This window comes from Triticum aestivum, chromosome 5B, assembly GCF_018294505.1.
Source record: "Triticum aestivum cultivar Chinese Spring chromosome 5B, IWGSC CS RefSeq v2.1, whole genome shotgun sequence".
NCBI lineage: Eukaryota > Viridiplantae > Streptophyta > Magnoliopsida > Poales > Poaceae > Triticum > Triticum aestivum.
The window spans coordinates 607281427-607293281 of record NC_057807.1 but is presented as its reverse complement, the minus strand read 5'-3'; the positions used below and the strand labels follow the sequence as shown (position 1 = coordinate 607293281).

The 11855-nt window shown below is 47.2% G+C and overlaps 2 protein-coding genes across 2 annotated transcripts; one reads left to right on the top strand and one right to left on the bottom strand.

Moving 5' to 3' along the window:
- The first annotated feature begins 1098 nt into the window (after positions 1–1098).
- LOC123113584 (protein WHAT'S THIS FACTOR 9, mitochondrial) lies at positions 1099–2726 on the top strand. The gene has a single exon (XM_044534875.1). It carries the CDS (start codon positions 1206–1208, stop codon positions 2415–2417), a length of 1212 nt encoding a protein of 403 aa, XP_044390810.1. The 5' UTR covers positions 1099–1205; the 3' UTR covers positions 2418–2726.
- A 4552-nt stretch (positions 2727–7278) lies between these two features.
- Positions 7279–8138, bottom strand: LOC123117118 (protein TIFY 5). Its single transcript, XM_044537949.1, has 2 exons — positions 7818–8138; positions 7279–7700 (listed from the first exon to the last, which is right to left on the bottom strand). Exons 1-2 carry the CDS (start codon positions 7992–7994, stop codon positions 7425–7427), a joined length of 453 nt encoding a protein of 150 aa, XP_044393884.1. The 5' UTR covers positions 7995–8138; the 3' UTR covers positions 7279–7424.
- Positions 8139–11855: the final 3717 nt, after the last annotated feature.

Sequence of the window (11855 nt, the reverse complement as noted above, 5' to 3'; positions counted from 1 at the left end):
AACTGAAGAAGTGATCTACATGAAAGAGTTCCGTATTGTTGATATGAACGTCTTTGAAGTTTGGGCTATCGCCGTCCGATTTCATCTCGAAGGCCAAAACTATGCTTAAAGTACTAAGATCTTATATTCAGAGTATAGTTTGGCGTATTAAGCTCCCAAGACAACCTCAAATGGAAAAACTTCCTACACGGATTGTCTTCGTCTCGTCGAAATGATCGATTCTGATATACAACTCATCTCAATTCAGGATCATATGAAAAAGTTAGAGCCATTCGAATGCAGCCCTGGCAGGAGGCTACATATGGCGCGCCCACAAGACATGTTGTCTGATGGGTAGCGCCACCACTCGGCTGTCTTGCGCGAGCGATTCGGCCCCAAAAATGGCCTCTAATCAAAAAATGTTCAACATGAAAATTATTCGTCTCGTCAAAACGGTTAAATTTTCTTTTGGAAGCATTTTCATCCGAGGTTGTTTACTATCACAAAAAGACCCGCAAGGTGCAGCCAGTTTAAACCGAACAGTTTTGGGAAGTTCGGATAAAACCAATCCGAATTTAACTAGGGTTTTGGACGTGAATCCAAGCCTTTTTCTTGCACGGCAAGTCCAGCCGCCTCTTATATACCTAAGGTGTGACGGCCAATTGAACAACATATAATCGATCAATTCATATACCACTTTTACCTTTACTTTTATCTTTTCTTCTTAACCCTAGTTCTTCTTCTTCCTCGTACTTCGTCTGTTCTTCTTGTTGCAGGGCGGCGAACCTCGAGGCCATGGGGGCGATCAGGTCGATCTAGGGCAGCTCATAGCCGCCGCGCGCCCTGACGAGGTCCCTTCCGGGCGTGTGGGGTTTCGGGTCATCAAAAGCGCCCGCCGGATTGCTTGCGTACCGCGCTTCCGGACGGGTCTGCTTCGACGTGAGCTGCGGTGCATCACCCTCGACGTTGGAGGTACACGGTGACGTGTTCGTGTGCGAACAGAAAGTCACTAATCTTCAGCAAGTGACAATGCTTGGGCCACCAATCCACCACGATCACAGCCCGACTCCGACCAAAAGGCCTGGCCCATGAGAAGCTCCGACCGCCGGGACGGGCGTCCGTTCTACTATCCTTCTTCTTCCACCTCCGCCTCCCTCCACCTCTTCACCGCCGGCCGCCTCCTTCCGCTTCCTAAACCCCTTCGCGGGAGCCCCTTTCCCCGCGCCATGCGGTCCCTTGCGCGGCCACCGAGGCCGCCCAAGCCCCTGCCCTCGCTCGCCGCCTTCGTCCAGTCCATGGGGTACGTGGAGGTGAAGATGCGGTGGAAGAAGGACGCGTCCTTCGACGCCGTCCCGGTGCTCGCGCACGCGCGGGACCTCCGCCCGCTCGCTTCCCTCGCGCGCCTCCTCTCCCCGTCGCCGACCCCCGTCTCCGCGGTCTCCAAGCTCCGCCGCTCGCTCGAGACCTCCGACCGCCGCGTCGCCTCCTTCCTGCGCCGCTTCCCCGCGGTCTTCGTCGAGTCCGTCGGGCCCGAGCACAACCACCCCTGGTTCCGTCTCTCGGCCTCCGCCGCGCGCCTCCAGCGGGAGGAGCGGGACGTCTTCGCCGCCCGCCGCGCCGACATCACCTCCCGCCTTCGCCGCCTCATCCTCATGTCCCCGGCCCGCCGCCTCCCGCTCACCGTCGCGCAGGGCATGCTCTGGCACCTCGGCATCCCGGAGGACTACTTCAAGCTCCCGGATTTCGACATTGGGCAAGATGGATTCAGGATTCTGACCACCGGAGATGCTGTATTTTCCGAGGATGAGAACCATGGCAAGGAGCTGGGGCTCATCGACGATGGGAAAGATCAAGAAATGCCACTGTCGGTGCTTCAAATGGGTGCCATACGGAGGTTCGGATCGGCAGAGGAGGTGCCCTTCCCGCTGTTCCCGTCCAAGGGTCTTCGGCTGAAGCGGAAGATTGGAGACTGGATGGAGGGATTCCAGAAGCTGCCTTATATCTCTCCCTATGAGGATTTCAGCAACATCCATCGGGGTAGCGATGTTTCAGAGAAGCGGGCGGTTGGGGTGCTCCACGAGCTGTTCAGTCTGTTTGTGACATGCTCTGCCGAGAGGCGACGGTTACTCTGCCTGAGGACACACCTGGGGCTGTCACAGAAGTTTCATCTGGTGTTTGAGCGGCACCCACATATATTCTACTTACTGTTGAAGGAGAAAACGTGCTTTGTTGTCCTCAAAGAGGCATACATGGCTGGGGGACACACATCAATTGAGGAGCATCCCATGCTTGAGGTGCGGAGCAAGTATGCCAGGTTGATGCAGGAGTCACAGGAGATCATAAGGCGCCGGCGAAGCGGGAAGCCGGTACAGTTGGATCCTGAGGATCAAGAGAGTGAGGATTCGAAGGGTGTAAATTCAGCTGCAATCCCTTCATAGGATGTTTATTATTTTTGACTGATCAGAGAATAAGGAAATGGGCAATACGGCATTTTACAGATTTTTGCAACAAGAATGAGGGGGCTTTACCCTTGGAAGCAGCAAATTTGCATGCAAATAAAGGAGTTGTGTGCCTATGCAAAGAGGTCGGTGCAGTATCTATGATTTACCGTGTTCATCTAGAGGTTCTAGATTAGTTGACTGACACTTGGTGATAGGCTGATAGCTTTAGTCCAAATTTCTTCTGGTAGATGTAGAGTGAGGTGATACATGACGCAATATGCTTGGCGAATGACTTTTACTTGTTCACTGAATGCTGTTGTGACTTTCCAATGTATTTCTTGAACATCTTTTCTTCCTGCTTATAAGTGAAAACTAACAACAGAAAGTGTACAAGTGCTATTCTTGATTGGGAAACTTTTTAGGAAAACGCTGCAACATCTACTGGCAAATAACAGGCAGGATCTTTTCTTAATACTCCCTCCGTCCCAAAATAAGTGTCTTGAGCTTAGTACAAATTTGTATTAGAGCTAGTCCAAAGTTGAGACACTTATTTTGGGACGGAGGGAATATTAATTAAGCTTGAACCATTTAAATGCTTGGTGTCGAAACTTTAAGGGAAAAATAAATATATTTCTTGATCATATTATGTTGGTATGTGCAGAATAAATAAATGATTGATGATATAATAGAAGTTGCTGCCTTCTAAGGTGTAGTTTTGATGTGTGGCCCAGTGTTGTTGTTTGTGGTAAGGCGAACTCGTCATATCTGACAAAACATATATGAAGATCTGAGTTGGTGGTGGTCCATTCACCCTCAGAGATTGCCTCTTAAGTTAGCAAGAAATTAGTTACTGCAATTATCATACATTCTATGTAGCAGACATATCGCGATCTCATATTTAGTTGTTGATTTGGTTGATGCATACCTCTTTTTTTTTACCTGCACAAAGTTAAAGACTAAGATGACAGAAACGTTTAACTAACTCATGCAATAAAACAACTTCTTAGCAGTGCACGAGCATATGTTATCTGTAGCATTGCACGAGTATTTAACTAGTCCAACAAAACATTGCTGTTATGATTCTTAGCACAAGTTAACGAATAACCAAGCAGGTGAAATCAGTCTGGTGAATTAGTTTCTCTGAAAGCTACCATCTTAGACATGCATGAATTACTATAGCTTTGTTCTATAGTTAGTTACTTACTTTCCACATATAAAATTTACTAAGATTATGTGCTCTAGGATAGGTAAAATCGGCTGAACAGGCTGCGAATTTGGCTGGTGGCTAGATCACAGTACTATCTCACCATAGGTTTTGCTCCTCACATTATACCTTCAAGATCATCATAGTAATTTTAACAATTTTAGTCATATAATTCAATATATTATTATCCCATATTTTTTTGTATGCGTATAATTGGACTGCTAGTTACATGCGGTTGATGCCGCATTTAATTATTCACTGAGAAATGCTATATATGGGTTATGTGGTAGAGGCGTAAAGTTGCAAAATCGATCACAAGACATCTATTTTTGAGAAGTGAACCACGTAGTTGGCACTTGGCAGCATGGAGTCTATCATTGTACGTTCCAATGATCTGTTGATGGACAAGTATGAGCACTGGATATGTTTATTGATACTTCTGTATCAGAGTATTTATGTCTACTCTCTAGATGAACATCTACACCTACGACCATCAGTTAGTCTGCCCTGGCAGTTGTACATATTTGATACAAAGCTAATGAATTGCGTGAGATATTTCTTATCGGCTGGTGCGATGTTCATCTAATAGTTGTTGTTAGGGTGCTTCTCTTTGGCTGTGGTTTCTGAATCAGCGTTAGGTGCCCGGTTATGTGCTCCAGGGAAGATGTTCCTTGATGGGGCCCACCTTACCAAGGAAGATCATTCCCCTGTGCCCGGTTATGTAAAACGGCTGGCAGGTTCTCCACTCGAATTAGCAAATTCTGTTCCAGATGTTGCATAGAGGATGATGATCTTCACCTCTTTTTCCTATGCCACTTCGCAAAGGCTGCTTGGTTCTCACATCCTTCGTTTCTATGATCAAAAGGCTTAGTACAGAACTCTAGAACTGTTCGCATAGAGAAGGATGATCTTCACCTCTTTTTCCTATGCCACTTTGCTAAGGTTGATTGGTTCTCACATCCTTGGTTTCTAAGGTCAGATAGCTCAGTTCAAAAAATTAGAACTGTTCCTGAGATCATTCATAGCCTGCTTACGTCTGATCATCCACGTGTTTCCCTAGCAGCATTTTAACTTTTATGTGGTGTATTTCGAAGTCCAATGATCTCTTTGCAGGAAAGCAGGATCTCCTTTTCAGGTTGTTCATGCAGCACAAGCAATCTCACATTGCTTATCCCCTGAAACCCAAGCAGATGCCATGGCTCAACGGAGCAGTGCAAGTTTGTCTTGGGGTCCCTGTTAGGCAGAAAAGTTAGAAGCATTTTCAGATACCCATGAAGGTTAATTTCCCATGCTGTAGCGGAGCAGCTTAAGTAGGAGCTTGATCTGGTTGTTTTGCTTTGTATTTCAGCCGGGAAACATATAGTAGCTGGAGTCTTGCAATTAGTTTTTGTATTGTAGTTGTGCATGTGCTGGCGCCTTTCTGTAGTAGCTGGACTTGGCTCGTTTATGCCTTTTGTTTTTGAGCTCATTTATGCTGGTGATGCATTGTAATTTGCTGAAGGATACTGTTATATCAGTTTTCACAATGAATAGAAATTGGGGACAATGCTCCTTAATTCGAAAAAAGGGATATCCATGAAGTATAGTTGAAAACATGCAAGAGATAGATTGTCCATTGTCTCAGCTTATTGAGTTCTTTAGAGAGCAAGTTTTGTGTAGAATTTCCAAGCTTGCAGTTATTTGTATGTTGACATGCATTTTGTTGGATAGAAGGGAGTACCAATAATGCAGTCTGCAGGCCTGTTTCGCCAAAGCCGTGGAAAAATGTGACGACCGCTGCTCTCGTGAGAGTTGAGCTGCAAGTGATTTGCAGGCATTCAGCAGGTAATCCAAGGTTAATATAATGGTACTTCTTTTCCTGATAATAGATAGGAGGAACTTCTGTCCTTTCTCCATGGAAGATTATAAAACAAGGTGCATATTTCCATTTATCATTGATAGGTACTCTGTTATTGTATTTATCACGGTTGCAGATTGGCAGCATTTTATTTACCTCCGACTTCTTACCAAATTTTGAAACTCACAAAACATAATCAATGCGAGACAGTGAATCAAAAGATTACTTTGACACGGTCAAGCTACGCATATTTGTAATACTCTCTCCGTTCACTTTTATAAGACGTTTCAGACAGCCCACATTGCTCTGTTTTGGATGATGTCTGAATTGTCTACAAGGTCTTATAAAAGTGAACAGAGGGAGTAGAACATATAAAACAAATAAATTTGCCAGCAGAGTTCCATATCATAATCTAGCTGATAGATAGGCTACAGCCTACAGCTACGAGAACAGGGGAAGCAACTCAGGCTAGCGGCTGCTGATAACAGATCGAGTTTCGACAGTGATGACAATCCGAGATGCCAGCACAACATGTGATAAGTTTCGACGACGATCAGATCTGGTTACCTAAAAGATGAACGATCATGATAGAGCAGAGCTGCGTCGGGGCGAAGAAAATCGAGCATGAATGATCATGACTGTTGGTCGGGTAGCTCACTTGACCATGGTAATACTATAAAGTCTTGTAGTACAGTTTTTCTCTTGTTTTGGTACAGCATTGTACAGTTTCTATTTCTTCAGTCGTATCATGCGTTGGTTGGCAGCGTTGTTCAGACTCGTTTGTCTATCTTATTAATGCATTGACATGCAGTTCTTCTGCATGTTCTCGAAAATAACCCCCCCACAAAACATGTAGTACGATTGATTAAGGATTTTCCCCCTTGTGACCCAAAGCGCTCTGTCACCCAGGCTCTGTTCGACACTAGGAACATGAGAGGGTCCGGCGTGGAAATCAAAATCCTACTCCCTCCGCCCCACAGTACAAGGCGTTTTTGCAGGGAGGGAGTATTTCCTTAACCGCAAACTTGCCACGTAGGCTAAACCGCCTGCAGAAACCACTGTAATCAGCGTGAGGGGGTGCTCTGCCTGGTTTTGAAGAGCTCAGGGGGTTACTTAACCGGTATTTGAGCCGTGGGGGTGGATTAGCCAGTTTCGGAAACCCCGGGGGTTATGTGCACTTCAAATTTGCTCATTGTAGGAACCAGTCCTATGTCTACTCAGATGCTTCTTGGAATAGAAGATCCTTGCTGAACAATGCAGTCCAGTCCAGCCCCTGCAGGATTAGGGGCGCATGTTCAAACTGAAGATGGAGGACAGAAAATCGATGTGCTAATCTCAGCCTCAAGTTCCACTGCAACATCACCTCTGCACGCTGAAGCTCAAGCTTTGCACCTTGTTGCTTTGCTAGCTAGCCACTCCATCTTATTCGACCAAGTGTGCATTTTTGTCGTACAGAGCAGGAGCCACATCTGCTAACCACCTTTTTTTTTCCTTTTTCTTTTTTTTGTAAACAAGCACGTCTGCTAACCTCTACTTCCCTCACGGAACATGTTGTTCAAAGCATAATCTGATCGTATGTTGCGTCTCGTGATCCGATCGTATTTCCGTCGTCTGGATACGACCGGACTACGCGATTTTGCGTCGTCTGGATACGACTGGACCACACGACTTTTTCGTTCGATCCATGGACCGGCACCACGTCTGCGTATGTCTATCCTGTCGGTGATTTTGCGACGAATTTCGATTCGCGTGTTTTTCAAACAGCCGATCGATACCGAAACCGAAGCGAAGCGGCTTCTTTGTGGGAGGTATACCTACCGAAATGTTGTTAGGCAATATCAAATGGTAGCATATTGCGGTGTTACAACCTGGGCACGCGATTCGCGAGGAAATGGGGACAAGTGTTAGCCATTGCCGGCGACACCTGCCTGTCGGCGGGACGATCAGATCATCTGTTCGGCCGTCAAGATCTCGGCGGCCGGGCGGGCCGATGCACGACGTACGGCGACGCGGTGCTGGCCCTCGTCTTGCGCTTCTCGAGGAACCGCTGCAGCGAGCGCTTCATCGACAGGCCCCCCTGATCGCCGAGCGGCGTCGGCGCCGCGATGCCGCCGTGATCCGGAGATGCCCTCGTCTGCGCGCGAGCGGCGCGGCAAGCCCCTTGCGCGATGCCGGCGTCGTCCATGTCTGTGATCTTCCCCGTCGTTTCCTGGTTCGCCATGGATATGATTGCCATTGCCTACAATCAACAAGGCTAATTGTTAATCACGTCAAAAAAAACAAGGCTAATTGTTAATTAGCCGGCCACGGCCATGGTCACCGCTCATTCATGGCGTACGTATGCACGTTGACGGACCTGTAGCTCGACCACGTCGACGGCGCACAGCACGCGCCGGTCGTAGACAATTGTGAGGTTCCTCCGTGCCGGCGCCGGCGCCGGGGCGGGGGCCGTCGTCGGGCTTCCAAGGCGGAGGCTAAGCTCCAGGCCGTCGGCACCGCAGGCTCCCATGCCGGCGTCGTTGCCGCCGGCCATGTGTCGCCTCCTTCGATCGTCAAGCCGATCGAGGGATTCGACCGCCGCATCGGCCGGGTGGTTATATATAGATGGAAGACACGACGCGCGCGGCGATTTGCGCCGTGTGAATAATCTATTCTACGTACGTCACTACCGCCGGCCGTGGCGGTTCAGGCCGTTGCGCATGTGACGAATTGCTCAAAAATCTGCACGCAGCGGTGATGGCCAGAGTGCTCTTTCAAGACACATTTCCATTCTCGGCAACGGTGTGTGGGGATTTCCACCAGCTAGCTTCACAAACAGAGTGGGCGTGGCTCCCCTGTATTTAGCGACGAAGATATACCGAGCATTGTATATATTAGAGGTCCTTGAACTATTTCGTGAGAGTTGTCAATGTAGGTCCACAAACAACGAAAAGTGCAAGTATATGTGTGAATATGCGAGAAATAGTTCGAGGACCTAAATGGCACCTATAAATAGTTTAAGAACCTAGATGACACACATATTGCATTGCGAGGACCTAAATGATGATTTTTATAGTTTAAGAGCATCTCTAGCAGACCCATTATATCGCCCCGCCCCGCAAAATAACAGTCAATTTACGGTTTGGCGCGAAAAAAGTGATCCGAACAGAAACCGTAAACGCATCTGACCCTTCAATTTTTTTTGAGGGGCTCGGTAAATTGCCCCCTCCGACCCGCGAAAGCGGTTGGCGAGAGGGACTTTTCAGCGCGCGTGTTCCCCACATCCCCTCCCGCAGCCGCCCACCACTGCACCGCCCTCCCGCTGCCTGCGTTTCCGGCCATTTCCGCCGGCGGAATCACACCACCAGGCCGCACTACACCCGAGTCCACTCGCCGGCGCCCCGATCCGCCGAGCCGAGCCGCCCCTCGGGGTCGCTGCCGCCTCGGATCGACCGCAGCCAATGAGCCCCTTTTCTGCCCCTTGTAGCTCGACCACGGTTGTTGAAATTTCGTTGATGCGAGTTCAGATGCGGTTTTTGTAGATGGATTTGAGCCCTTGCGAGCAATTTTTGCTCGAGGATTTGTCCTCATCCGACGAGTCAGACGCGGAGTCGATGCTCGAGCATCATCGGCAACAGATGGTGGTGGCGGTACTAGCTGTGAAGGAGGTCTAAGATCGAAACCGCAAGAGATGACGAGCATCGACCGTCGGCCGTCTTTGCATCCCTCCCAACCGCCATCTCGGGAACATGATGTTGACGCAAGACTACTTGCGGACAATCGTACCTATCTGCCGCACCTCTTCCGGAGAAGGTATCGAATGCGCCTATCCCTCTACATTAAAATTGTGCAAGCTTGCGAGGCAAATTCTCGATTTTTTTACTCAAAGGAGAAACGTCGCGGTCTTGCTGGGTTTTAGTGTATATCAAAAAATCTCGGAAGCTATGCAGGTGATTGCATATGACATTTCGGCTGACTATGCTGGTGAATATCTTTGAGTTAGTGCGTAGGTTTGCCAAAGTGACCATCCGCGTCTTTGGTCCTGTCTATCTTCGTGCACCCAACAAGGAAGACACTAAAAAGTTGATGGCAACAAATGAGAAGCTAGGAAGCGTTGATTGCATGCATTGGACTTGGAAAAACTGCCCGAAGGCATGGAACGGGCGGTATTGTGGCAAGTATCGTGAAGCAACAATTGTGCTAGAGGTTGTAGCATCCGAGGATTTATGGATTTAGCATTGTTTTTTGTATGCCTGGTACTTGATACGTCTCTGCCGTATCTATAATTTTTTATTGTTCCATGCCAATATTATACAACTTTTACATACTTTTGGCAACAATTTATATGATTTATTGTTCCATATCAAACAAAGTCCAAACGCAATAAAATTTTACGGTGAATTATTTTGGAATATATGTGATTCTTGAGAAGCGAAATCAACGCGAAACAATGTCTGAGGGGCCCACAAGCTCGAGAGGCGCGACCCCCTACCCAGGGTGCGGCCAGCAAGCTTGTGGGGCCCCTATAAGGCGGTTGGTGCCCTTCTTTCCCTGCAAAAAATATAATATCCGGAAGAAAATCCCCTCAAAATTTCAATCGGAGTTACGAATCTCCGGGAATTTAAGAAACGGTGAAAGGCCAGAAATAGGGGTCGCAGAACAGAAGAGAAACAGAGAGATAGATCCAATCTCAGAGGGGCTCTCGCCCCTCCGCCGCCATGGCAGCCATGGACCAGAGGGGGAACCCTCCTCCCATCTAGGGGGGAGGTCAAGGAAGAAGAAGAAGGAGGAGGTGATAACCCACAAGTATAGGGGATCGCAACAGTTTTCGAGGGTAGAGTATTCAACCCAAATCTATAGATTCGACACAAGGGGAGCCAAAGAATATTTGAAGGTGTTAGCAACTAAGTTGTCAATTCAAACACACCTGGATATTAATTATCTGCAGCAAAGTGATCAGTAGCATAGTAGTATGATAGTTTTGATGATAACAACAGTAGCAACGGTAACGGTAACAGTGATAGCAGTGATATTGTAGCAATAACGATAGCAGTAGCAGTAGTAGTAACTTAGCAAGAACAATATAAGATAAATTCATAGGCATTGGATTGGTGACTCGTTGGATGATATTCATCATGAGACATTTATAACCTAGGGCAATATGACACTAGCTCCAGTTCATAAATATAATGTAGGCATGTATTCTGTAAATAGTCATACGTGCTTATGGAAAGAACTTGCATGACATCTTTTGTCCTACCCTCCCATGGCAGCGGGGTCCTATTGGAAACTAAGGGATATTAAGGCCTCCTTTTAATAGAGAACCGGAACAAAGCATTAGCACACAGTGAATACATGAACTCCTCAAACTACGGTCATCACCTGGCGTGGTCCCGACTATTGTCACTCCGGGTTTGCCGGGTCATAACACCCAGTAGGTGACTATAACTTGCAAGATTGGATCTAGAACATGGATATAATGGTGATAACATAAATGATTCAGATCTTAAATCATGGCATCCGAGCCCAAAGTGACAAGCATTAAGCATGGCAAAGTCATAGCAACATCAATCTCAGAACATAGTGGATAGTAGGGACCATGCCCTAACAAAACTAACTCGATTACATGATGAATCTCATCCAACTCCTCATCGACCAGCGAGCCTACAAAGGAATTACTCACTCCCGGTGGGGAGCATCATGGAATTGGCGATGGAGATATGTTGGTGATGACGAAGATCGAAGATCCCCCTCTCCGGAGCCCCAAACAACTCCAGATCTGGCCTCCCGATGAAGAATAGGAGACGGCGGTGGCTCCGTCTCGTGAAACATGATAATTATTTATCTCTCATTTTTTTCTGGAATAATGGGATTTTATAGTGTCGGTTTCAGGGCCAGTGGGGCCACCAGGTGGGCAGCACCCACTTGGGCGCGCCAGGGGGCAGGCGCGCCCTGGTAGGTTGTGCCCACCCAGGTGCCCCCTTTGGTATCTCTTAGCTCCAGAAATTCTCTTTATTGATATAAAAAATCCTCGCAAAGTTTCGTTCCATTCCGAGAACTTTTATTTCTGCACAAAAATAACACCATGGTAGTTCTGCTGAAAATAACGTTAGTCCGGGGTTAGTTTCATTCAAATCATGCAAATTAGAGTCCAAAACAAGAGGAAAAACATTAGGAAAAGTAGATACATTGGAGACGTATCAACTCCCCCAAGTTTAAACCTTTGCTTGTCCTCAAGCAATTCAGTTGATAAACTGAAAGTTAAAAAGAAAAACTTTTACGAACTCTTTTGCTCTTGTTTCATAAATAAGCTTAAACAACACCCATGTTTTTAGCAAGGATTATAACTGACCATGTCGACAATAACTCTTAAAAATTATATTAACTCATATCAATGACATAAACAACTAGAGAG

Bases quoted from the DNA above. Each gene is read 5' to 3' on its own strand.
- LOC123117118 (XM_044537949.1), bottom strand. From the start codon at position 7,994: ATGGCCGGCGGCAACGACGCCGGCATGGGAGCCTGCGGTGCCGACGGC. The intron at 7,701-7,817 runs GTCCGTCAACGT...TGTTGATTGTAG, and splicing joins TCGACGTGGTCGAGCTACAG to GCAATGGCAATCATATCCAT.
- LOC123113584 (XM_044534875.1), top strand. From the start codon at position 1,206: ATGCGGTCCCTTGCGCGGCCACCGAGGCCGCCCAAGCCCCTGCCCTCG.